The sequence below is a fragment of the Cricetulus griseus genome (genome assembly GCF_003668045.3).
Source record: "Cricetulus griseus strain 17A/GY chromosome 1 unlocalized genomic scaffold, alternate assembly CriGri-PICRH-1.0 chr1_1, whole genome shotgun sequence".
NCBI lineage: Eukaryota > Metazoa > Chordata > Mammalia > Rodentia > Cricetidae > Cricetulus > Cricetulus griseus.
This window is the reverse complement of record NW_023276807.1, coordinates 16,666,393-16,693,466: the sequence shown is the minus strand read 5'-3', so window position 1 is coordinate 16,693,466 and position 27,074 is coordinate 16,666,393. Positions and strand designations below refer to the sequence as shown.

The window sequence follows — 27,074 nt, the reverse complement described above, 5'->3', positions numbered from 1 at the left end:
TGTGGGAGGAAGCTCAGCCATGGACTTAGCAGCATAAGGTGGAGCTCTCATGCTAGGATTCTTGATTATAATCTTAGCAGAAGAAGGCGGTCCATTTTGGGGGTATATGGTAAGGCTGTCTCAAAAAAACAAAGAAATAGCCAGGAGAGGAAGTGAAGTGCTGAGGAGGTAGAAGCAGGAGAATCAGGAGTCATGGTCAACTCCAGCTACATCGCAAGTTCAAGTTCAGCTTGGACTTCACCACAAACAGGAATACCCACTGCTATTACCAAACAGAAGCAGTGTTTTGTTTGGTTGTTTGGTTTTGTGTTAGACATTTACTTATTTTTATACACTTAACTTTAAGAACTTTTTTTTAACTTTTATTCTTCTCTCATATATAACATCCCAATCAAAGATTCCCTCCGCCACTCCTCCCAGTCCACCCTCCCACCTCACCTCTCCCTCAAATCAACTCCTCCTCTCTTTCCTGAGAGAGATGGAGACAGAGAGAGTTTTCTCAGGAATATCTGCCAAATGGCCTGGCAAGATACAGTAAGACTGGAAACAAACCCTCATACCACAGCTGGATGTGGCAAGTTGGTAGGAGGAAAAGTGTCCCAAGCGCAGGCAAGGGTCACAGACACCCCCCAGTCCCATTTTTGGGAGTCCCATAAGAACACCAAGCTACACAACCGTAAAGCATACGCAGAGGACCTAGCACTAAACTGAGAGGCTCCTGCCCTTGGTTTTGTTCCCAGGGATTGAACCACATGCTAGAGAAGTCACAGCTGACTATGTTTTTCAAAACCTTTCTAATGAGTGCTGAGTTCATCTCTTTTCCTCCCTCCCATTATAACACCCCCCCCCCGTGTGTGTGTGTGTGTGTGTGTGTGTGTGTGTGTGTGTGTGTGTGTGTGTACAACCGAATGCTGGTGACAACCTGTCACTGACCTAAAGCACTGATGGGTAAACTAGGTCACAGGGAGGTCATGGTAAGAAGCAGCTTGTAAAATTTAAAATAAAAAGTATGTCATTGTGAACCAAGCAAATGGAGAATAAATGACCCAGAAAGGAAAAGTGAACACATGCTGAGTCTAGACTGCAGCCTGTATGGGACAGCACTTTAATACTAGAGTTTCAGTAATTTTATTATTGCTGTATTTTGTTTTGTTTCTTTGGCTCCTGGCATTTTAATCATTATAGTCCAAAGAGGACATTTTAGATTTTCTTGAAAGTACTCAAAATGGAACCACTCACTCTATGAGGCACAACTTGCTCCAATGGACTGTAACACATAGTGAAATTGCAGGATGTCTGCAAATTTACCAAATGTTTTTCAATGGAAACCACTCAAATCAAGTCCATTGTTTGCTGAAAAGCTGTGGTCTGGTCATTTTGAAGAACTTGAGATACTGAGATATGAAGTTTTTCAAGAATTGGGGAGTTGGCTCAGGAGTAGAGCACCAGACCTTGGGTCCTAGCACAGCAAAGGGTGCGTGTAGGCACTTTTGGCAGCTGGGACCCAAACCTAAACACATTTCCTGAAGTTACTAAATCTGTTCTGTGGAAGCTTTCTAAGGTTCAAGAAAACTGCACTTCCAAGTTAGAATGCATGCTCTTCCCCAGCGCAGCATGCCCTTTCTTTGAAGTAACACTTCCCAGGGTGCTGGAAGGTCACCAAGGAGTCACTGGATCTTTTCAGGGCATCAAGAACCCTCCCCTTCCTAAACAGTCTTGTGACCACAGATTCCCCCACCCCTTTTTCTTTTGAGACAGATCTCATTATGTAGAACAAGTTGGCACAGAATTCACTATGCAAAACAGGCTGATGTCAAACTGAAAGAAATCCTACATTTAACCACCAAGTCCTGGAATTATAGGCATGTGCCACCATATCTAGCTCAAGATGTATTTCACACAGTGTCGTTTTTCTTTTGTAAAAAAATAAAATTTGGGAGATTAAGAAAACAAGATGGCAAGACCCCATATTGAAGACACCTTTAGATGCAGAACAGAGAAACCGACTTCAACTGTCCAGGAAACTTTCTCCCTGCTAGCTAGCTTATATAGTGTCAGATGGTGCTATGCAAGCTGCTGGACAAGAAAAGGTATCCATGGTTGAACCTGCACTGGAATTTACATGGTACCATATTGAACCCCCTAGCAAGATATTCTCACTGGCTCAGAAAAGCATGGTAGTATGAGGGAAACCAACCACATTCTAGCTAGATATAAACTTACTCTAAACAAAGGAATACATGCCTGGCACTGTAAACCTAATCAAAAGCCAAGAAAGGTTGCTGGCCCTAGGAAGCTCAAGTTTTATTAAGCAGCCACACTGTCAACCTGTCTTTTCAATAATGTTTATACTCATGGGCTTGTGTTGCTCTCAAGGTTAAAAGAACATTGCAGAAACAGGGGTGGGAAGGAGGATCTGGCGAATGGGGAGAAGAATGAAATACTGAATTCAGGGCATGGCATGGCTGATGCACTCATCTACGCCCAGCAGCTGTGATTACCTGCACAAAACCAAACCAGCCAAAATTCCAGCATAGATGGCTCCACCCTTAGCAGAGAAGGATTAACTATAAATGTCTGATGAACCTGAGAGTCACTCTGCTTTGGGGACGTGGATGCTAGAGGAGCTAAGGAGGAGTTAGGAGGGAGGTGGATGGATATGAAATATATTGTATGGAAATTTTGAAGAAAAAATAGTTTTACAAAACCAATGACATAGTGTGGAGGCTGCTACTTCCATTCCATTTTTAAGCATGTGAGACAGAGTCTCATGTAGCCTACCTGGCCTACAATCTTTGTCTGGTTTATATGCTACTGACAATTGAACTCCAGGTCTGTTCATATTAGGTTAGAAAAACAAAACAAAATACTAACAACTGAGCTGCTGTCTCACACGAATGCTATATTAACAAATGAACTATCACTAAAATAATGACTAAAGAGTGCTAGAGATATAGCACGGACAAGGCCCTAGGTTCAATTCACAGCATTGGGAAAAGAAAAAAAGTGAAGTTCATCACTAAGCTTTGGTGATCTCAACAAGCTCCCCATAGCTGCTGCAGTCTCACACTCAATGGCCACTGTCTCCCACCATGTGGCAAGCTCTGCCAGCTTGGGAGCTTTCACAGACACTCAATAATGAATTCCAAGTACCATGTGAATGTCTGCAGAACAGGTACACTACAAACACTGAAAAACTTAATGCTTCCTAGAAATGGCCCAGTAAATAGCATGGTAAAAGCACTTTCACTTTAAAACTCTGTACACTTCATAGTAACAAACTATGAACATTTCTGCCTTTGCTACCATGTGATGTTAAACAGAACCTGAGTGTGTGCTTTGAAAGCATGAAACAAAGATAGCTTACAAGAATTCAACATCACTCCATTTTCTTCTATACTGTTGGTATTTAACAGTGACCTTATTCTGTATTTCCAGGCTAACCATTCAACAACTACTTTACAATTTGTAAGCCTAGCTAGAATGGTTCCCCAACCTCAAAGACAGCTATCCACATCTTAGTCCTTGCAAAACCTGTAAACGTTAGGTTGCACAGCAGAGAAAGGTGGTCACAGATGACACCTATTCAGCTGGCTTTCAGAGAGGAAGGCTGTCTTGGAATATTTGGGTGGGCAAATGAAACCACACACACCTTTAACTATAAGGGTACCAGAAGAGAAGGTCGGAGATGGGAACATAAAACTGGGCCTCTTCTCTGCCTTTAAATAAGGGGAACTGACTAGGAGCTAGAAAAAAAAAAGTGGATCTTGAAGCTAGAAAAGGTTAAGGAAGGGGATACTCTAATGTGATGGCTATTCTTGTCAGCTTGACTACATCTGGAATTAAACTGGCTGGGCACACCTATGGTGGATATTTTCTTAACTAATTTGAAGTGGGAAGACAAACTTTTATTCTAGATCTTTTGAGATGGGAATATCTTTAATCTGTGCCACACTCTGTTGGCAGCCGTTTATAGCTCCCTTTGCTTGCTCTCGACGCAAAGTCCATTCCTTCATTAGCCACTAGAGCCTCCTTCTCTGGCAATTCTGACATCTACTGAAGACCAACTGTCTAATCTTGCTGACTCAACAACTGCTTTGGTTGGATCACAGTTTATAAACTATTCTGATGAAATATAGAATATCCTTTATGTTCTGTTCCTCTAGAGAACTCTAATACATCTAGACTCCCCAAAAGGAGCACCCCCTGTGGCTACCTCCCTCTTAGATATGTATTACATTTCCATCTGTAGAACTGCATGAGCTGCCGTAGCCTCATCAGAGCAAGAACGGATGAGTGCTAGAGTATAGATGTGGTTAACATACACTAGCTGATCAGTATCAACAGACATGTTGGGATATAATTGCCTTCCTATGCTATTCCTATTCCAGTTAGGCCATCAAGAATGCTGATGGAATGAATAGAAGGGCTATAAATAACTTTGCTTCCCTCTCATTCTCAATTTTCAGAGGGCAACTACTGAACACATGAAACTGTGGAGGAAAGCAAAGCTTAACTGGAACTCCAACTCTGACTGCAGCAGTCTAACCTTGGGCAATTCCCCAGGCTCCTGATTCTTAAGCTCTGTGTCAATCATTCACCTATCAAGGTTGGACAAAGGTCACCAGTCGCAAATGTTCAATACAAGACCTGGCATCTTTTTCCATTCAAAAGCCCATGACTTTTACTTGTACCTTAGAAAACAAGTCAGGTGTCAGGTGAACCCACAAACCACATACATCAGTAAAAGCAGATTTCCTGACACGTGGAATAAGTAACCCATTTCTTCACCATCACGTAAACAATGATTGCCCTTAGGATTGGTCTTGTGTAAAAGACTTTCTTTTCCCTAGCAAGTTAACTTCCAAAATAAAAGTAGACCAAAGTTAAAAATACTTTATTTAAATGAAAAGCCTTCATTATAGAACTTTCATAATGATGATAGACTTCAGAGGCAAAGATGAAAGAAGTATATTGCAATCCTTGCAATTCAGACAAAATGTTTGACTGCTATTTTCTCTAGTGAGAATAGCAAGGTTAATTCCGTTTCAAAAACCTCATAACGCTCCATTAGGAGAAATTTTCTTAATTTTGTGGAGTTACTGGCATTCTTCTTCATGGGTACAAGAACGTAAGAACCCTGATTGGTCTTGATTGGGTCTCAAGTGTTAGCATCATCTGGCAGCTACCGCTTTATGTTTTAAACATCAGCAGAGGATATATCTCAGGGTGTAAAGTTTAGATCTGAAAGAACAACAATCTCATGGATTTTCTATTTCAAGTCAAACTGGCATATTCAATTTTACAGTTGCCCTACAAACAAACCATTTTACAAAAAAAATCAAAATACATTTCACTTAAAAGTTCTGCAGTTTTACAATGATTACTGAGTCTGTATAACAAAGTTTAATCATATATAAGTGTTCAGAATCATAATAGCAACTGAGTGGGGAACTGTGAAGCTCCCTGCTGGCAGTTCTAAACACTAGCCTCTTTAGAAGTGGCACATCTAAGATTAAAAACAGCTATTCCTGTCTTAGGTAATGTCTACATATCCTTGTTGAGTAAAAGAATAATGTCTCAAGGAAAAAGAAGCTTTGAAGAACCTCTTTTACTACTGAATTTCAAATCACACACACAAAGTAGGTGAGAAATTCTTTTATCATATTTAGAATCAAAATATCCCTTAAAATATTTACATTTTACAGTAAAAAGGATAGCAAAACACAAGATCATGTACAAGCTTAAGTATTCAAGTTTCTGAAGAGCCAGGAAGGAGAGGAATATGGCCTACCCCAAACTGCAGTACATGGTAAGAAATGCCATCAATGTGTGCAGATTAAAGCGGTAAGTGGACTCCTTGGACTTCTGATTCACGGTCAAAAACTGACTAGTATGGTCTGATTATGAACTCGCTTGGCTTTTTTGTTGCTCCTCTACATTTTCTTTAGAAACAGTGCAATTGAAAACAAATGTACAGAGCACAGATTACTTTCAAATTAGTCATTATATAAAGGACATTCACTAGAGGCAGTAAATATATTCCATAGTTAACCATATTTACTAATTAAGGAATAAAACTAAATTTCTAAGCCTTTATTGCATATTAATAAAACAATCTTTGAATATACAGCATTGTAAAACTTTTAAAAATATTAAATTCCTGTAAGTAGGACAGTGGTGTGAAGGGATGGTGGCCACTGGTGCTGACAGAGCACTCTGCTCCAGCAGTTTCCTGCTCTGCAAGCCACCAACAGTGGAGATTTAAAAGGTGGCACAGTCCTACCAGGCAATCTTAAAAAGATACACAACATGTAACAGTTTTTTAAACGTGACGTTGAAGCAGCCTGCAAATTTCACCTTTTGCTTTTGGCTCTGTCAGTGTGGTCCCTGTCTTTGCGGTACCTCTCTCTGTCCTTGTCCCCTTCTCTATGCTTATTCTTCTCGCGTTCCTTTTCCTTTTCATGGTCTGGTTTCTTGTCTGCATTCTTACTCTCTCTGCCTGCTTTCCCATCTGTTGTTCCATCACTATGTGATACCCGTGCCCTCTCTTTGTGTCCTTCCTCTTTGCTTTTCCTGTCCCTATCTTGGCTTCTGTCTCTGTGTCTGTGCCTTTCGGATTCTTGCTCCCATTCCTTGTCATGACGCTCCCTTTTCAAGTGATGTGAATCACTGTAGAATCTCTGACGGTCTCCTTTACCCCTATTAAATGGCCTGTCTAGTTGTTGTTGGTCTTGCCTACCCCAGGGGTCACTATGGCGCCTTTCTGGTCTCCGAATGTCTTTGACCTGATAAAAATTTTGTGGGCCCATATACCTTGATGCTTGTGAAAGGGGCCCCATCATACGTTGTGGTTGGCCTGGGAGATGAACAGGTGGCCAAGGAACCATGGGATTTTGAGGAAACCCAAAGCCTGGAGGGGGAAGTAATGGAGGTGGCAAATGTGGTGGAAATCCAAACACACTTTGGGGAGGGAAGTTTGGAGGTGCTGGAAATGGGAATCCAGGAGGGCTGGACTTGAGATGCTGGACACTGGGCTGCTGTGGCCTCATAGATGAAAAGCTAGCACTTGCTCTGGGGCTGGTACTCCTAGAAGTAAAGTTGATGCTCTTAGAAGGAAATTCTGATTGGCATGTACTTCCAGCTTCAAAATGAGATGATGCTGTAGCTGACCCTCTTCTAAATGGGTTGACAGTTTCAATATTTTGTGTTAAAATATCCTCCTGTAAAGGATTGGCTTGTTCTGTCTGTGAAGAATTTAAGTTTTCTACCGAAGATGGATTTTGTGCAGCCTCAGAATCATCATTCTGCTCTACACATGAGTTCTTCTCTACAGAAGACAGCTTTCCCTCCCCACTGACTGGCTCCGCTAAGGGCTCTTTGCTGTGTGATGGACCAGGCAGAGCATTCTTGTCTCCATTTCGGCAGCTCTCTGCTTCTTTGCTTTCTGAGGTTGTCTGCTGACTTCGTCCTGCTGCTTGCCTAGGATCCCTTTTCAGATTGATAAACTGTGGGGATCTTGTGTTAGCAATAAGACTTTCACTGCAACCCGCACTCCCATCTATGTTCCCCTTTCCTGTACTAGGCCTGCATGGAGAATTATTGGAAGTCCGATTATCTTGCAAAGTACTCTCTTGCTCTTGGAGCAGCTGTCTTTTTAATGTTCTCTCTTTGTTTTCCACAGTTTCCTCTTGTTTTGATAAATTTGTTAAGAATGCTTCTGTAGAAACATCTGGTGGTTTCCCTCTCAGACTAAGACTCGTCAAAGGCCCTGGAGAAATGGAAGAGGATCCCACCAATGAAGTCTCTTCTACTCCTGAATTTTTACCTGTAGATTCTGAAGAATTATCAACTTTAACTTTTATCTCCTTGGCTTCACCTTCAGTTACCTCCACTTTATCTATTTTCTCTAATTTAGGGCTGGTCTGATCACTTATAAAAGGAATTTCTTTAAGAGTGCTTTGTTCTCCAACAGGCTGAGCCTGCTCAAATACTTGACCAGTGGTGCCCAAAAGGCTTTGGAGTATATCATCCACAGGAAGAGGCTTATTTGCTAATTCCAGAGTAGAAGGTTGGTTTTCCCAGCCTATGAGGACCCCGGGAAGGAACCGTAAGGGTTTTGGTGGCTCCTGCCTACTGACTTCCATCAGAGGTTCAGCTGTTGTGGGCAGGTCTTCCTGAAGAGATTGCAGAGGCTTATTTCTCTGCTTGTGCAATACAGTTGTAAAGGAATTGAAAAAGTCATTCTCTTCCTCCGCTGTTTCCTCCATAGATGACTCCATTTTACCTTTTTTGTCAGGTGGCAAGGCTACTGGGGCAGTCTCAGGAGTCTCAGTTGTGTGACTAGGACCGGCACTAGCACTATGCGGCCGCTTTAGCTTCTGACGAATGATGAGGCCCAACAACAAATTAGGTCTGTGCAGCTCGAGTCCTGGAGAAAATAAACATCAACAGTCATTTTCAATCATTTCATAAAAGGGTGCATTTTACCAGCAGTCCATTTCAAGCTATTGAATGGTGGCTAGCCTGGTCATGCCATCTCTAATGGTCTGGATCCTAAGACAGAAAGCAGCCATTCTTTCCACTCTGGACTGACCCCTCCCCACTTTATTTCAATCTTACTCTATTACCAAAACATATACCTACCAGGTCCATCAAAAGGCACAAGAGGATGTGGAATTTTATCTGCAGCACCCAAAGGAATAAGGTACATATCTTTAACCTGCTTCATGTTGTTAGCAGCTACGCCATAACGCTTTCTGCTACTGAAGTATGCAAACAGCAAAGTGTAAGAAATTTGATCTTCTTCAGTTACTGGTGTGAAGCGAACCACACAGATTTCCTATTCAAGAAAGTAAACAATTGATTAAAACAGTGACCTACAATGTAGCTTGACTTTAAATACAGCTTAGTAATCTTAGTACTAATCTAATTTTGAGTTTATGATAGTTATCAAATAGCAGTTCCCACCTTTAACAGAAACCAGAATACTAAAAGGAAACAACATCTAAGAAAATACAGGTTCCTGGTTCATTGAGGATTCTGTACTATTTGAAGGCTTTCCATAACAAACTGACACGCGCCAGGGATAGTGGCATATATACATCTGTACTTCCAGCCACTTGGGACACATAAAGGCAAAAAGATCACAAGTTTAATGCCTGTCTGGGCTATACAGTGAGTTCAAACTGAGTCTGGGCAATTTAGGAGATGCTGTCTCATAATGAAAATGGTCTGTGAAAATAGCTCATCAGAAGAACATTTGCCTAGTATGGATAAGGTTGGGGTGCAGGGGAGGAAGTGAGAAGGAAAGGCCCAAGGCATCTGAATATAATGAAATTATTCAAGGTCCCACAAAATATCAGTGGCAAAGGCAATGCTAAAACCCAGGTCTTTTGGTATCTGCACAATTGTGGTGATATTTGGTTTATGATCTAATAAAGCTTGACAGAATATCAGAATACAAGGCTAGCCATAGCCATAGAGGCCAGGCAGTGGTGGTGTACACCTTTAATCCCAGCACTAGAACTCAGGGACTCATGTGGCATTCAGTGTTCAGGCACACTGAGAACAGGACTGCCCCAGCCTGGGTAGAGAGGTAAGAACTCTCTAGTGATTGGATGCTTTGCTCTTCTGATCTTCAGCTTGAACCCAGTATCTGTCTCTGTGTTTTTAATTATTCGTACTACACTTGGAAATAGGAAAGGGGACTTGGTTTTGACAAGACTCCAAAAACAAATACACAAGAGATCGTAAGTTGTTTTATTGTTTGTTTGCTTGTTTGTTTTGGTTTTCAGAGACAGCAGATTATAAGTTTTTAAGGTGACTGGCTAACTCAAGAATTCTGTTGCCTGTCTCTGGGGTTCTTGGTTTTATTGTAAATAAAAAGATAGTGACAATTCCACACCTGTCCTCATGTAAAAAAATGCAATCAAAACACAGGTACCCTAAAAATATGGCATGAAATTACCTTCAGTCTATGTTTATAAAGTTTATGTAACCCATAAATGCATTTCACATTTATGCTTGAATCTCCATTCCTAAGGTATCATCTTATGCATATGTTAACATTCCAAAATTCAGAAAAGTTCAAGATCTGAAGCATTTCAGATCATGAGCATTTTGGATAAGGGCTATCCAAAATGTCTCAGTAATATCACATTACATATAAGTTAACTATTCTTGCGTTTAAATCAGTTCAATCTGAAGGCACACTATATGGCCAATAATACACACACACACACACACACACCCATACATATATATGAAAGTAACAGCAAACAATGTAATAATTGTTTTGTTTTGCTTTGTAGACCAGGTTTCCCTCAAGAGATCTGTCTGTCTCTACCTCCCAAGCTTAGTAACCTTTTAACTGCTCAAACACCATTATCATTTTAATTTAAAAATCTTTATGGGGGAGGGGAATCCTTTAGGGTTTAAGACTCTCCATTTTGGACCATTCTAAACTTCTACAAAGAAATGATTTAAATTATTCCTGTGCAGTACCATTCCCTATGAATTTAAGAAACTACAGAAATTCTATAGAGGACATGGAAGAAGAGAAGCATAAGCATGACGAAGGCTATTGATTATCTCCCAGTTTATAGTCTCCTCTTCCTGTTACTAATGAACCCTAACTTCTGGCTGGCACATGTAGAAACCACATTTGCCAGTTACCTTTGCAGTTACCTACAGCTGTTTGACTATGTTCTTGCTAATTAAAGAAAATTAAGTGATGACTAATTTCAGGGGTTTCCTTTAAGAACAACTTGACAAACAGCCCTCACTTATCAGCTGCTGCTAAGTGAGCTTTAAACATTTTTGCCTGATGAAGGTGAGCCCTCTTGGAAACAATAAAGTGACAGAAGCAGCCTGGTTCCCAAGCAACCCAACAAGACCAGAGCCCTGAGCCTCACAGCATCCTAACTGTGATGGAGGACGGCTACTGCAGTACCTGAACCACTGGACTCAGAGCGCAGAGTATCAGCTATGACCCGACAAGGCCAATCTCAGCACTTACTCTAACACACTTCCTTCCACAGTGCTGACAGTGCTATGGAGGACATACACCAGAAGGCAGACAATGAGAGGGAATGTTGCACTGCTTTCAGCAAATGGCTTTTTACTTCAGTTTGTATACTCATGTGTGTAGTCCATAGGTCACCCAAAGTGTCATTTCTAAGCAGCTGTCATATTGTTCTAAGAAACATTCTCTGGCTGGGACCTGGGCTCTAATTAGGCCAAGCGTTTAAAGTCCACAGCACTGTCTCTCCAGGGCTGAGATAAATGTGCACCTCCACACCCTAGATTGTTACGTGTGCTGGAAATCAAACACAGGTCTTCACACTTGCATAGCAGTCACTTTATCAACTGAGCTGTCAATCACTTCCCAGCGCTTTACCTCCATTTTGTAAGATAGATTATATACATTTCAAATGTGTGTTAGTTCCCTTCCCCCGAGAAACACTGGATCCTTATATAAGACTCTAAGTAGTTTGATTCTGTAAACATTTCACATAGTGGCATTGTTAAAGAGTTTACTCACCTTGGTTCCTGATGCTTTTATTTTTTCCACGTAATCCCAAACTGTCTGAGGTGATATCCTGCCACCTACTTGAATACTATCTGGTAGATCCTACGGCAAAAAAAAAAAAAAAAAAAAAAAAAAAAATCAACAAGTATAGAGTTTCTTCATTACAATATCCATGACTCATACATATTTAGCTTTGAGAATAATTTGAATGATAATCAAAACAAGTAAATAGGGTTAAGAACATGGTGGTAGGACATGTGCTTAGCATGTATAAGACTCAGGGTTCAATCAGTCTCCAGAACACAAAGAGTCAACAAACTGCAACAGAAAACAAAACACATGAGAGAGACAGCAACTGAGCTTACCTCAAATGCCAACTTCAAATAAATAATACTGAAAGTGCAGTTTACTAAGGAGGGTAATACAAACGTAAATACATCTCAACACTAAGAAAAATACCTGTGGTTAAAATATTTGAGGCCAGGTCAGAATAGACAAGCACAAAAAAAAGAACCAGTGGCCAACACAGCACAAAGCAATTCAAGAAGAGCAGCACATTCCTGGACACTCAGAGGCAGGCCCTCTTCTCTTCAATGATTGTGTGTGGTAGTGGGCAGGGAGAGTCTTTTGTTTTGTTTTTTGAAACAAGGTCTCACTATGTAGCTCAGGATGCCCTGGAACTCACTCTGTAGAGCAGGCAGGACTGGAACTCAGACATCCTTCTGACTCTGCCTTCTGAGTGCTGGAACTAACGGTGTGCACTACTATGTTTGGTGCTTTTCTTAAAACTTTTTTTTTTGAGGCATTCTTAATTACGAATAGCTCAAGTTCTGATTTTATGCACTGTAATAACAAAGTATATTTGCAAAGAGAAAACTCTGTAACAATGCAAAACATTTTAAAAGGCATAAGTACACACACACGTCCATACTATAAGTACATTGATATATATATAATTAATCAGACATTTAAAACTTTATTCAGCATATTCCTTTTTTCTCTGAAGACCAAGGAAAACCATAAAAGCAGATTTAAGTTTATTTAACTCATGAGTTGCTTTCAATATTTTGAGATTTTAGGCCCAAAAAAGCTAAATAACTACAAAGCAGAGATGGAGTTCCAGAAAGTAATCACACAGAAACTGTGGTGCTGAAAAAAATAACTTTATTCAAAGTTAAAAGTGTCTGGAGTCCAGGACCTAATTTTTCATTACCTTCAAAATTATCTAAAGAAAAACTAAAAATTCTCAAGACTTATATTTTCTCCCAAAACACCATTACTGGCCCATTTAATTTCTCTAACAAAATTCATATTCCTAAAATATTATTAGCCAAGTAAATTGTATAACAATAGCATTGTGTAGTAACTAAAAACAATGACAATGTAAAGGGCTGTGGCTGTAAGTGGGCAGCTGAAGGCTTGCCATGCACATAGGGCCCTGGGAGGGTACCTAGGACCACAAGGAGTAGGAAGAGGGAGACAGACTCAGGAAAGTTTCAGCCTAATCAAGAGAAAGCTCACCTTACCATTACAGAGAATGGTCATATGATTTAGTTTGTTGAAAAGTTATTTAAATAACTTTTGTTTTTATGATCAGAAGACTAAGAATAAATGAAAAAGCTAATATAACAAACCACCAAAATTAATGTATATAAAACATGTACACTGGTTTTTGTCTCCTTTGATGTAGCTGTTTAAATGTCACACTTGGTTACTAATTAAAGCATTATGCTACTGCTGTTTATTTTCTATTATTTAACATTTTCTTCCTTTGGATATACAACCAACAACAGGTACCACTGCAGTGATTGGTCAGTGATCTCCTGAGACTGCCAATTAGATGTAAGCTTTACTTTCCAGTCTAAACAGTGGCAGAGACAGGCAGGTACTATGGTCCTGAAATATAAACAGTATAGGAATTCCATTTCTTTAACAATTAGACACCTTTTTGATGGGCTAACTTTGCCATAAACATGGCAGTCTTTTATGTAAATCTCTACTTAAAAACAAACGTGGGTGACAAACTTTGATGATTCCCCCATGGAAGGCCTCACTCTCTCTGGGGAGCAGAAAGGGGATGGGATGGAAGGTTGGTGGGAGGCATGGGAGGATGGGAGGGAGAGGGAATGGGGATTGATATGTAAAATAAGATTGTTTGTAATTTAAATAAAATTGTTTAGAAGGCTGGAACAAGTATTTTGATTTGTTTAATGAGCCACTGAAAAAAAAAAAAACAAACTTGGATAATCATGGAAACACATTGGTTTTTCTGTCTCAGTGAAGTATATTTTAGAAAAAGTATGGTATCTAAGTTTAAAACTTTCAGAGTAGTTTTCTACTAGTCTTCGAATTCATTGTAAACTAACAATTTTATTAACTGAACTGTTTTATGGATCATTAATAACTGGATTTTTAGAAAATCTTTAAAAATTATTATTAACTGTATGTTTCCCTGCCTACTGCCTTCATAAACACATGAACTCAAGCAAGGAAAGGCAGAGAAGTTCACAGTACCTCTGTCAAATACTCAGGAGATCCAGACACAGGGTAGGCTTTGGTAACAAACTTTGCCACAGATGGCATATTGATAAAACCTTTCCAGATGAAGTTCAATCGAGCCAGGAAGGTAGACTCAACTTCAACAGTTCCAGGCATCTCTGGACTAGAAAAGGATACTAAAGTTAGCAACAAGGCCAGCCAGATGGCTCACTGGGTAAAGATACTTGCCACCAATCCTCAGGACCTAAGTTCAATCCCTTGAACCCACATAAAGGTAGAAACAGAATCAACAAAACAAAGTTCTTATAACCTCCCCATGAGTGTTGTAGTGCGCACACGCGCGCGCGCGCACACACACACAAATAAATGCACTAAAATACCCATGAGTCCATTTTCTATATAGTCATTAAAAGCATTTTATGTCAAGAAGACTAAGACTAAAAAGCAAAAATAAGTAGCAATAAAGGTCAATAAAAATAAATGCAATCCATCAATTAAAAAGTCTACATTTTAAATTTATAAATTTGCAATCACAACTACAAAGTCATGATTTACAAAGTCATTCTTCTGGGCTAGTTCAAAAGTAGACTGAGGTCCAAAGACCTAAAGCATATGGCAAGGGCTGTCTATATTCCCTAATTCTTGGGACCAGCATATTTAAATTGTTTGTTTCTGGTTTGGTTAATAAAGATTTACTGTTTTTATGTATATGGGGTTTTGCCTGCATGTTTGTATACCATGTGCCTGTCCATGGAGGCTGAAGGCTGACGATCCTTGGAACTAGAGTTACAGATGGTTATGAGTAGCCAGTGCTCTTAAATGCTGAGCCACCTCCCCAGCCCATAATCATAGTTTGAAAGTAATTACTTTGTACTCTCAAATCTTAACTCTAAAATCCATCCAAAATAATAAGTTACTTTCAGAGTCCTATTCATTTATCTCAATTGGCAGGGTATACATAGTTACTTTCTCAAAAGTCCCTAAAAAAAATCTTTTTTGTGTTTGCATAATTGTAAATATAAACAAGCAATGGTTACAGAACTATGCAAGAAAGCTACCGTGGCGCAGGAGAGAATGTTGATTTGGGAGATTCTTGTTTCTCCTCCTCAAAGAATTCAGAAGCCAGAATATTTGTAGTTGAAGACAATGCATCTGCTATACTTTCTGCTTCGTTGTCTGAATGTTTACGAGCTCCTCCCACAACAACTTTCACATTTTTTGGAGAAAGATCATCTACAGGTGGTGCCATTCGACCTGAAGCCAGAAGACACCAAAACAAGCTTGTTAACCTGCAATTTTAAAATTTTCATTCATTTTTACTTTCTAAAGTTTCTCTGGTCCAATTGTTGAGTAAAAATTTCCTGGAGTAATATACACCTGTAATGTTTTCTCACAGCAAGCTGTTACACCAATTCCAAGAACCAACCAGGAACTGTTCCACAGAGAACAATTCCCTCTTCCACAGAGACCTAAGTTAACTGAAATGCAATTTCTAGGACACTGTGCACGGTTCTACTCTTACTAACTTAACACTCTCTTTGACCATTTTATAACCATTACTAATGTTTAAATAAAAAATATCACAAGTAAATGAGGAGTTGATGGGTTTTATACTCACTTGTGAATGTGAAAAATCAGGAAAGTTAACTAACTAACCAGGCATAGTGGCATAGGCCTTTAATCCCAGCATTGGAGAAACAGAGGCAGGTGGATCTGAGTTTAAGGCCAACCTGGGATGCCAGGGCTGTTACTCAAGGAAACCCTGTCTGAAAACCAAAAAAAAAAAAAAAAAAAAGGGGGGGGGAGTTAATAAACTAAAATACAAACGTATAACACAAACCTAGGAACCTAAACTAAACACATGATTCTCTGATGAATTTTTACCTAAAAATACTAAAGAGTTCAAACCAGTAAAACAAATTTGTGTCCTACCTGTTCGTAACTTTAAGTGCATAGTGTACTGTTAAGTTACTAAACATGAACACTGTAAAGTTTAGAAAATGACACTAATTTGGGACTATAACATCCAAAAGGAAAAACAAACAAATAAAAAAACTCAAACATTCTGAAAACAGGCAAGCCTAGTAGTCTTTATTTAATAAATGTTCCCCACATGCTACTGTTAAATTTACATTCCTATGCACATGGAAAAGCATGGCTGTGCCCACTTTTGCATATGTAAAATGATCTAATCCCATAAAACAGGATCGGGTAGGTACTGCACCATCCAAACTGGGAAAATAAAATGTCCGCAAATTACAAAAACTAGTACAGAAATACCCTTAAACAATAAGCATAACCGGAGCAAGGAAAACTCCCCACCTATGCATATTTTGCAGTTCAGATCAAAAAGATGCTGTCTGTGTTGGCTAGTAGTATCTTTAGATGTGGAGTCAACCTCTTCTTTTTGTTTCTCAGATCCTTCTGTCTTCTCCAAGGACTTATTGGCTGAAGGTTCCTAACAAAAGTGAGAATAAAAATAAGTTTTAGGCAATAAAATCTACCATCAATTTTTAAAATCAACTTGTTTCATAAACATATTTTTCAAAATGAAGTCATTATATTCATAAAGTTTTTACTTTCTTTAAGGAAAAATAACAGCCAGGCTTGGTGGCACATGCTGTTAATCTCACCATCTGGGAGGCAATGATAGGCAGGTCTCTGTGAGTTCCAGGCCAGCCTGGTCTACAAAGTGAGTTCTGGAATAGCCAAGGCTATTATACAGAGAAACCCTGTCTCCAAAAAACAAACAAACAAAACCCCCACAAAACCAATAAACAAACAAATAAGTGAAAATCACAATTAGCATTTATTACTCAGAGCAAAAAATCAAAACAACTCATCAAAGCTTTTAATGAACTTTTAATGAATCTTCAAATTACTTTTTATTGGTATCTGAAAACAAAGAAAACTTGAAATAGACTGTCTCCACCTTGATCTACTTATTTCTCATTTTTTCTATTACACAAGAGAAAACAAATCATAATCTAGCTAAAGAAAAGTTGCAATCCCTCTCAAATTACACTATTTACAAAGCACCAAGGATTATTGTATCAAATACCCTCAGGATTCTCACAAGTCTTTAAAAGGAGCCTATAATGCAGACATTTATCTGCACACTGAGACACAATCAATCCAGTAAAACAGTCAACTTGAAAACACACAGATTACAGGGGCTAGAGAGATGGCTCAGTGGTTAAGAACACTAGCTGGTTTTCCAGAAGTCCTGAGTTCAATTCCCAGCAACCACATGGCAGCTCACAACCATCTGTAACGACATCTGGTGCCCTCTTCCGGCCTGCAGGCATACATGCAGGTAGAACACTATATACATAATAAACAAATCTTTTAAAAATGAATAAATAAAACAGACAATTTAAAAATAATTATCTGCTTTAAGAACACGATGAAAACTTTTCTCCTGCTTCACGCTCTAGGCTACAGAGCAGGACACATCTGTTCTTTACCTGCATCTCCATGGTTGCTTCCTGTTCTTTCATTGGGGCATCACTCTCAATTTCTATTTCACCTTTGTGAGTTATTTTTGTGATTGGTCGTCTTTCCACTTCTCTTTGCTCTTTCTCAATCATCTCTATGGTCTAACAGAAAACATTTTAAGAAATACTTAAAGTATGTGCTTTAATTAATGAGGACTTACTTAACTAATAAATTGTTACACATAATTACGTTATAGCTTTTCTCTCATAAAAATACAAATAAACTCTGCCAAGTGTTGACAAGTCTTAAGAATTCAACTCTATGCCTTGCCATGAGGCTCACATTAACATTCTGTAAGGAGACAACACAAAGGCAATGTTCACAGTAGGGAAACACAGCGTTTATACTTGAAATCTGCTTACAAATCTGTTGTAAGTGCCAAAATGAACCAAGAACTAACTTAACTCATATTCTTCATTTGATGGTCTTGTATATCCCTCCAATACCAGCTTATTAAATGATTAAAAAATCAACTGGCATTCCCCTACTATTGTCTCCTGGATTGCTTATTAACACTAGTAATTAACAGCTACCATAAAGAAACTCAGCAACTACATATGATAGCTAGCAAGTACAAGAAGAATACAAGATAATGTGTGTGTGTGTGGGGGGGGGGTGTCAAACAGAGCAAGTAGGAGTAAGGACTGAAAAGGTCTGTCCATTCATCCCTTGTTAGTTGTAAAATATCCATTAAAAAGGTCAGGGAAGGCTGGTGAGACTGCTCAGCAGGCAAAGGTTCTTACCACATAAACCTGCAAACCTGAGCTTGATCCCTAGAACTCATGGAAAGACAGGTGGAGTGATGTGCTCACAAACTTGTCTTCTGATGTTCAAATGAATGTGCCATGGCATACTGCCTCTCCCCATTATCATACACACAATTATAGCAAATACAATAACATTTTAAAAGATCAAGCAGAATGTCTAGGAAAAGAAAAATATGGTCTCCATACAAAATGACACTGGCAGCCAATTTTAAAACTTAAGTTTGGCAAGTGTATATTTGGGGTATGGAGAGAAAGATGATGTTAACACTATTTTCAAAATGAAGATGCAAAATTATGTAAGATTAAAGCAAAACAATATGTAAAAATAGATATGAAACATTACATGATGGCCTCTTGGCTTTTAGACCACCTCTGACACAGAACAAAGGGATTAATGCCTAAGATGCAAGCAAGCATCATGGGCAAAAGAATCAGGTAAGTTAGGCAGGGCAATACAAATCATATATAATCATTACTTCCTAAAACAGGTAGCGAATATTGGGCAATATAGCAATATCTGCTATCTCTAAGTCAATCTTGCTAGGCATGGTGGTGCAGATGGGCATATAACTTAGCACTCAGAGAGTGCGGGGGGGGGGGGGGGGGGGGGGGGAGAAATCGGGGACGACGACGATGACGGACGGACGGACACGAACAACACTACAAGTCCAAGGCCAGCCTGGACTACACAGTGAGATCTTTCCTCAAAAGAATAAAAAAATAAAAGAACTTTTTAGTTAATCTTTATACAGACTGACTTTAAAGGCACTGCAAGTTTTAATTGCAACTGAAAATTCTTGGCACCTGTGACTTTGAGAAATTTTTATTTTTAAAATGTGGTAACGTACTCATATTACAACATTCCAGTTCAATCTAAGACATTAACACATAAACACAACAATATTTCTATGCATATTTACACATGGCTATTCAATTTATATACTCTCAAAAAATTAGTTCTAAAAATTCTTGACTTTCTTCAGAAATTTCATGCCCATGACACTTAATAAAGGATTCTAAACCTGTACCAAGTTTTAGAACTAAATCATCTGATTCATTAAAATTTTAATGTTCATAATGTATTCAAACTGGTTACACAGAGCACAGATTGATTAACGCTTATTTTCCAATTGCTGTAATTTGCAAGTAATAAAACATAAATTAATTCTATAATCTGATGACCAGCAAAAATGGGGGAAAAAAAAGTGCTCTGCAGAGATGAAGATAAAAAGTAGGATGTAATATGTAAGAATTGAAGAAACAGGACTGGAGAGATGGCTCAGCAGCTCTTCCAAAGTTCTGAGTTCAATTCCCAACAACCACATGGTGCCTCACAACCATCCGTAATGAGATTTGGTGCCCTCTTCTGGCATGCATGCAGGCAGAACACTATGCATAAAAATAAGTCTTAAAAAAAAAAAAAAAAGAATTTAAGAAACAGGCTGGAGGGCTCAGTTGTTAAGGGCACTTGTTCTTTCAGAAGACCTGTGTTCAGTTCCTAGAACCTACATGGAGGCAGGCTCATAACTGTTTGTAACTCCAGTTTTCTAGGACCCAGAGCTGTGCTGGCTGTTTTGTATCAGCCTGGCACAAGCTACAGTCACCTGAGAGCAGGGAACTCCAATTAGAAATGCTTCCACAAGGTCATGCTGTAGGCAAACAAGCCTGAATGGCATTTTCTTTGTTAGTGGCCAACGGGAGAGGGTCCATCCCATTGTAAGGACACAATGTGGGGATACCACTGGACTGGAGGTCCTGGATTCTACAAGAAAGCAGGCTGAGCAAGTCAGTAAGTAGCACCCCTCGATGGCCTCTGCATCAGCTCCTGCCTCCAGGTTCCTATGCAGTTTGAGTTCCTGCCTAGGCTTCTCTCAGTGGACTGTGATTCGGGATATGTAAGCCAGACACACACTTTCCTCCCAAAGCTGCTTTGACCCAGTGTTTCATCACAGCAAGAGAAACTTAAGACAGACGCTGTCTTCAGACACTGCATGCATGTGAAACACTTATTTATATATAGGCAAAACATACACACATAAAAGAAAAATAACTGAACTTTTAAAAAAAAAAGTTAAGAAACAAAGGAAGCTGTGCACAGCGGCACACACTAGTTAGTCATCTCAGCAACTTCAAATGCAGAAAGAAGTAAGAAGATCAAGAGACCCCAGGCAGAAAGAAGTACAGGGTTACCTCAGAAAACTGGGAGATGTGAGGAGATCTCCCTTAGGAGTGAAGGAAGGGGAAGGAAAGAAGAGTGGTGGTGGTGGTAGAGAATTATGTGTTAAAAGAATACAAAGCCTGTTTTACTTGCACTCTGTATTAACTATTCTTTGTACAGTTCACCCCTGTGGTTAAAAAACAGACTTTGATAGCCAAGCCAAATCCAGAGTATGGGCGTCCTTACGTGTCTGTTTTCCCTTCGTCTCCAAGCAGCTAACTCTTTAGATGCTAGTTCTTCTGGACTCATTCTTATAAGATGATCAGGAGTTACTTCTCCTTTAAGCACTTTTTTAAACAATATCTGCAGGATGTTAAAATGAGAAGAAAGGAGACACAAACATTTAGAAGCAAAAAGAGAGCTGTCATATGTGAACTTCTAATAAATCAACTTGAAGCAACTTTCAAGCCTGATTTATAAGCATTCATAATTTATATATAACCTAGCACATGCAGCCTAATGTTAAGCTTTGTATTCTGGAAGAGTAAAACACTTCCTATATAAAACTTAATGCCAATATGGTGGCCATATCTGTAATCCCAGCACTCAGGCGACTGAGGCAGTAGGGTGGAATGTTCAAGGACAGCCTGGGACTATACTCTGTTAGGCTACATAATTCTGTTAGGCTTCTGCTCCAATCCGTCCCACCCACCAAAAAGAAAATCCATGTAAAAATGAACATGAAAAAACAATGAAGCCATCATATACTTGCCCAAAAACTGTAACAAGACTACCTCAGGGCAAATTATAATGATCACCCACTGTATAATAAGGCTCTGTTTTTAAGATTCTTACATTTGAATCCTGGCAGACTTGAGTGGAAACCCATAGCAAAGAACTAATTGAAGAAAAAAGAAAATCTTCATTTGATTACTGACAAAGTTTCTAGATTCTATATTTCAAAAAGCTCTTGGGTAACAGACTGTACAGTGTAAATTTTTCTTCAGTTAGCTTTTAATAACTTAAAAATACTTTAATCAAATACATTTGCCTATAAGCATTAGAGAGATTAGTCCCAGGAACTACCCCAAATACCAAATCCTTGGATGTTTAAATTGCCAATACGAATAATGTACAGGCTGGAAAGATATCTCAGCAGTTAAGAGCACTGACTGCTCTTCCAGAGGATCTGGGTTCTAGTCCTAGCACCCACATGGCAGCTCATAACTGTCTGTAACTCCAGTTCCTGGGGATCTGACACTTTGATGGAGACATACATGCATGCAAAAACACAAATGTACACGAAATAAAACAAATTTCACAAAATGATGAGCTATTAGCATAAAACCTATATATATGATCCAATACATAGCTGTGTGTGACATAACATTTAAGTCTATAATAGTCTATTCAAACAATGATATGTACCTAAGATTTTACTACTTAGTGATAGAGAAGATGGCTTAGCTGCCTTACTCTATGTAAATACAGTCTAGTGTGTACACAATAGCAAAATCATCAAGTGACGATCTTTTTATATTGTATCAGCACTGTTAAGTATCACATGACTATAGTTTAAACTCTCTCTATATTACAATATCTAATACAATGTTAAGAGCTGTGTACATAGTCGTTACACATTTTACATAGGGAATGACAACTAGAACAATAAGCCTTACATATTCAGTAAATATGCATTTTTCCGGTAATTTTGATTTACTGTTGGTGAGAAAACAGATGCAGAAATGCATGATTACTGAGGAATGACTATGTTACAGCAAATATTACTTTGTGAATTTAACATCATCGATGTTAAAGCTTTTACACAACAGACTCAATTTAATTCTATAACCTAGAGTCATCTTTAGCCAAAAATTCTCAATGGACTTAAGTAAATCTGCCACACAAATCTTATTTACATTTGGAATTTTGAAAGTGTTCACTACCTAACTTATGCTTAGTGTACACAGCATAGAACTTTCTGTGTATAAACACACACAAACACAAATATACCTACATGTACACAAATAAACACGCACACAACTTTAATGTTTTTTTTAAGTCTCAAACAAGAAATCCCAAGAGATAATTAAGAAATCAATAATGTTTACTCCACATTTAAAACATATTTTAAATAAAGTTCTATTTAATTTGGTAAAATTATTGAAATTATTTTTCTTGGGGAAAGGGCAAGTCTCTCTATGCTGCAAGCTGTCTAGGAACTCACGGTTTAAGTGAACTTTCTGCCTCAGATCCCTAGATAGCTGTGATGTCAAGCATATGCCATCACACATGGATTTTTGTTTCAAGTTTATAGCTAAATGTGACTTAGGGTTTTAGAAAGCACCGTTCTGATTTAGATTAAAATGCTTAGGCTTAGCCGATTTTGAAGAACACTGAAGAATGAATTTTTTATTTAATTGGGTTATGCAAGAGAGTAAAGGAAACACATATAAATCCAGACATGTGGTTCAACAGACTCACAACAGTACTACTCACTAATGTATAAGATTCATAAATTAGCAGCAAAAGTCCTTATTAAAATGTTGTGTTCTGGGGCTGCATATGCAGCTCAGTTGGCAAAGTGCATGCCCACCTTGAGTGCAGCTCTGGGTTTGAGGCCCAAAAAACATGTAAGTGAGCAATGTGGCTCACTTACCTAGTACTTAAGAGCTGGAGAGAGAAGGAACAGAAGTTTAAAGTCCTCCTTAGCTACATCTTAAGTTCAAGACCCTGTTCCCCTTCCCTGCCAGTGAAAACTTCCATGTTCTTAGTGAGTGTGATAGTTTGAATGTAATTGGCTTACACAAGCTCATAGGGAGTGACACTATTAGGACAACAACTATACTTTGTTGGAGTAGCTGTGGCCTTGTTGGAGGAAGTGTGTCATTGTAGGAGTGGGCTTTGAGGTCTCAAACATGTTCAAGCCGCACCCAGTGTCTCAGTTCCCTTCCTGTTGCTTGTGGATCAAACATGTAGAATTGTCAGCTCCTTTTCTAGCACTATGTCTGCCTGCAGGCTACCATGTTCCTCCATGATGATAATGAACTGAACTTATGAACTGTAAGCCACCCCATTAAATGTTTTCCTTTGTAAGAATTGCTGTGGTCACGGTGTCACTAGGACAGTGAGGGAAGGAGGTCAGTTGTAGAGAACAAACTTTATGACATGAGGCAAGTTCAATCCCTAGCACCAGAAGCAAATAAACAAAATGACACAGAATGTTCTGTAAGCTGCCCAGGGGTGCTCAACATTTTCACAATGTGACACACGGTGTCATTTACAAATGTGTTGGATCACACTCAAAGCTATTCTGGGATGCACCAGGCTATGGACCTCTTGCAGGATGTATCTGAGACAGTCTTAGTCCAATTAGTAAATTGAGGAGCTATTTTATTGCAACCTTGGATTCCTATTCAGGAAAGTTGCAAGCATAAACATTTGTATGTCTGGTGAGATGGCTTAGTGGGTAAAGATGTTTATTGCCAAGCTTGATGACTTAAGTTCAATTCTCTGAACTCACACTGTAGAGAGAACTGACTCCTGAAAGCTGTCCTCTGGCAAAAGAATCAAAGTATACATATGCACACTTACAAAATTAAGTAAAATTAAAGAAAATTCATAGACAAAACAAGTTACTTACATTATTTTTAGGATCTTTTAGATTAAACATCAAGCTTCTATATTTATTCTTATACTTAGAATCCGTGTCTCGAAAAAAGGAGAAAAGCTCTTTTTCAATTTTTGTGGCAACTTTTGCTGCCTTTTCCTCTGGGACCTTCAAATTTGAGTCTGTAAGTCTTAAAATGAAAACAATTCAATTATTTTCAAATACATGGAGTAAACGCTATTCAACCTGTAGTGATAACAATATGTTACCTTCTCATCAGAATGTCTTTAAGAGAATGCCGGACGCTCTGTCTGATTTGATCTGCAGAAGGTTTGGAAGCAGCAGCAGGGGGGTGCACATGAGGCCCTCCCTTTTCAATTTTCTTCTTTTTCATCTCTTGCTTCTCATGAGTACCTAATTTAAAAAAGTTTCTAAACTCATTAAACTGTTTTAAAGACACTTTCTTTTATAAAGAATGGTTTAAACTTAAACCAAAGCAGACTAAGTCACTATTTAGAAAGAACATGAGAGCCCACAGTCATTATTCAAATGTCCTGATGCTAAAGTGCTAATTAAAATGTCCAGTGATCAAAGAGCAGTCCTAAAGCCATAAACTATATGCACTATTTTCCCCATTTCAGTAAGGGTTTCAGAGATAGTTACTCTTCAGATAGCATTGGACTTTTAAAGATTACATAGGAAATGTGACCCAAAGGTACTACTGTAAACTAATAATGTGATGACTTATTAATGAGTTATAGAATTGACTGAGCTTTCTCTTTGTGCTTGACATTAGCTGAATACTAACCCACTCCACTGGTTTTTCTTTCTTCTATTACTAATTCTCATACATTTTCAAAATGTCAACATCAAACAACCTACTACTTTGACATCAACTCATTTATTTTAGAATTTTCTCAGCTCAATAACTCTTTTTGTTTCTGTTTGTTGACATTCAAAAAGATTATTCCAGGTAGATTGAAAGATGGCTCAGCTGGGCAGGCCTTGGTGGTGGATGCCTTTAATCCCAGCACTCAGGAGGCAGAGACAGGTGAATCTCTGTGAGTTCCAGGACAGGCTACAAAGCAATACAGAGAAACCCTGTCTCGAAAGGCTCACTGGTTAAGAGCATATACTGCTCTTCTAGGACCATAATCCAGTTCAGGCTACTCACATCTATAATTCTAGTTCTGGGGGATCCAGAGACACCTCTGGCCTCCACAGACACCTGCACTTACATGCACATACCCACACACTAACATACACACATGCACATCATTATAAATAATAAAGTAAATCTTTCTTTTTTTTTAAAAGATTTATTTATTTAATTTGTATATAGTGTTCTGCCTGCGGATATCCCTGCAGGCCAGCAGAGCGCACCAGATCTCATTACAAATGGTTGTGAGCCACTATGTGGTTGCTGGGAATTGAACCCGGGTCCTCTGGAGGAACAGCCAGTGCTCTTAACCTCTGAGCTATCTCTCCAGCCCAATAAAGTAAATCTTAAAGAATTAAATTGATGCAGTGGGGGTGATGGGAACATGAGGGATCAGGTTAGGTGGGTTGGGGAGACACAGAGAGGGAGAGTAATAAAAGAGATGTCTTTTAAGGGGGTGGGGTGGAGATTTTAGGGAGAAACCTGGTGCCAGGGAAACCCCCAGGAATCCACACGGATGAGCCCAGCTACAACTCCTAGCAACAGAAGAGAGAGTGTCTGAACTGTCCTTCTCCTGTAATCACATTAGTGACCACCCTAATTGTCATCATAGAGCCTTTATCCAGTAACTGATGGAGGCAGAGGCAGAGATTCACAGCCAAGCACTGGGCTGAGCTCAAGGAGTCCTGCTGAAGAGACGCAGAAGGAAATTGTACAGGCCAGGGAAGTCAAGGTCATGACCTAAGAACCCACAGAGACAACTGACTTGAGCTAGGGTGAGCTCAGAGACTCTGATCCTGTGTGGGAATGATTTAGGCCCTCTGCAAGGGGGTGACAGTTGTATAGCTTGGTCTGTTTGTGGGGCTCCTAGCAGTGGGATCAAGGCCTGTCCCCTGCTGTTGAGCTGGTTTTTGGGAACCTATTCCCCATGCTGGGTTGCCTTACCCAGCCTTGATAAAGGGAAGGAGCTTGGTCCTGCCTCAACCTGATATGCCATGCTTTGCTGATGCCCATGGGAGGCCTGCCCCTTTCTAAATGGAGACGGGAGAGGAGAAGATGGTGGGGCGGGGGGAGTAGAGGAGAGGTGGAGGAAGGGAACAGGAGGAGAGGAAGGAGGGGAAATTGCGACTGGTATGTAAAATAAATGAAAATTTTTTAATTAATTAAAAAAGAATGAATTTGATATATTAAAAATGTACTTACTAATGGAGTATATTGTTATGATACACACAAACACCATGCAATGCACAAATCACCTTAAATTTATCTCATCATTTATCACTTCTATAAATGGTAAACTCCTGAAACATACATTATTACTATCTGCAACCACCTTGCTAGGTAATAATATACTAGAATCTCTTGCTTGTAACTTATCCTATTTCAAAAAATCTCCCTACCCATCTTTCTCCAACCTCTGGTACCCAACAGCTGATATAAGTTCCCATCTACGCTCAGCCTCTATGAAATCAACGTTTCAGACCCCCACATATAATAGACAGACTTTGCCAAACACTCAGGAGGCAGAGGCAGGTGGATGGATAGTTCAAGGAACCCTATCTCAAAAAATTAACCAAACAAACAAACCAACAAGTAAATAAAACCAAATCCCAAACTCAGTATATATATATATATATATATATATATATATATATATATATAATGAAATTGCTGAGAAACCAGGGAATTAACTTCATTGCTAACAGCCACAACAAAATAAAATGCCTAGGAATAAACTAAATGCAAATTTTAAAGCCATGATAAAAGAAATTAAAATATAGAGAAAGCTAAGCCTTGTTTACAAACTGAAAATATCATTAAAATGTTCATCCTACCTAAAGCAATCTATA

General features: G+C 39.0%; 1 protein-coding gene across 9 annotated transcripts in view; it reads right to left on the bottom strand.

Moving 5' to 3' along the window:
* Nucleotides 1-4,876: 4,876 nt before the first annotated feature.
* The window catches only part of Phf3 (PHD finger protein 3), a 71,023-nt gene continuing 48,825 nt past the window's right edge, over nt 4,877-27,074 (bottom strand). For all 9 annotated transcript variants that reach the window (XM_027392825.2, XM_027392828.2, XM_027392827.2 and 6 more), the window contains 10 exons: nt 24,335-24,479; nt 24,099-24,255; nt 20,702-20,818; nt 17,500-17,631; nt 16,355-16,490; nt 15,091-15,286; nt 14,048-14,195; nt 11,546-11,635; nt 8,647-8,842; nt 4,877-8,431 (listed from right to left, as the gene is read on the bottom strand). In XM_027392825.2, the coding sequence (XP_027248626.1) occupies nt 6,357-8,431; nt 8,647-8,842; nt 11,546-11,635; nt 14,048-14,195; nt 15,091-15,286; nt 16,355-16,490; nt 17,500-17,631; nt 20,702-20,818; nt 24,099-24,255; nt 24,335-24,479 (3,392 nt within the window). In that variant the 3' untranslated portion in view covers nt 4,877-6,356. The remainder of the gene's footprint in view (nt 8,432-8,646; nt 8,843-11,545; nt 11,636-14,047; nt 14,196-15,090; nt 15,287-16,354; nt 16,491-17,499; nt 17,632-20,701; nt 20,819-24,098; nt 24,256-24,334; nt 24,480-27,074) is intronic.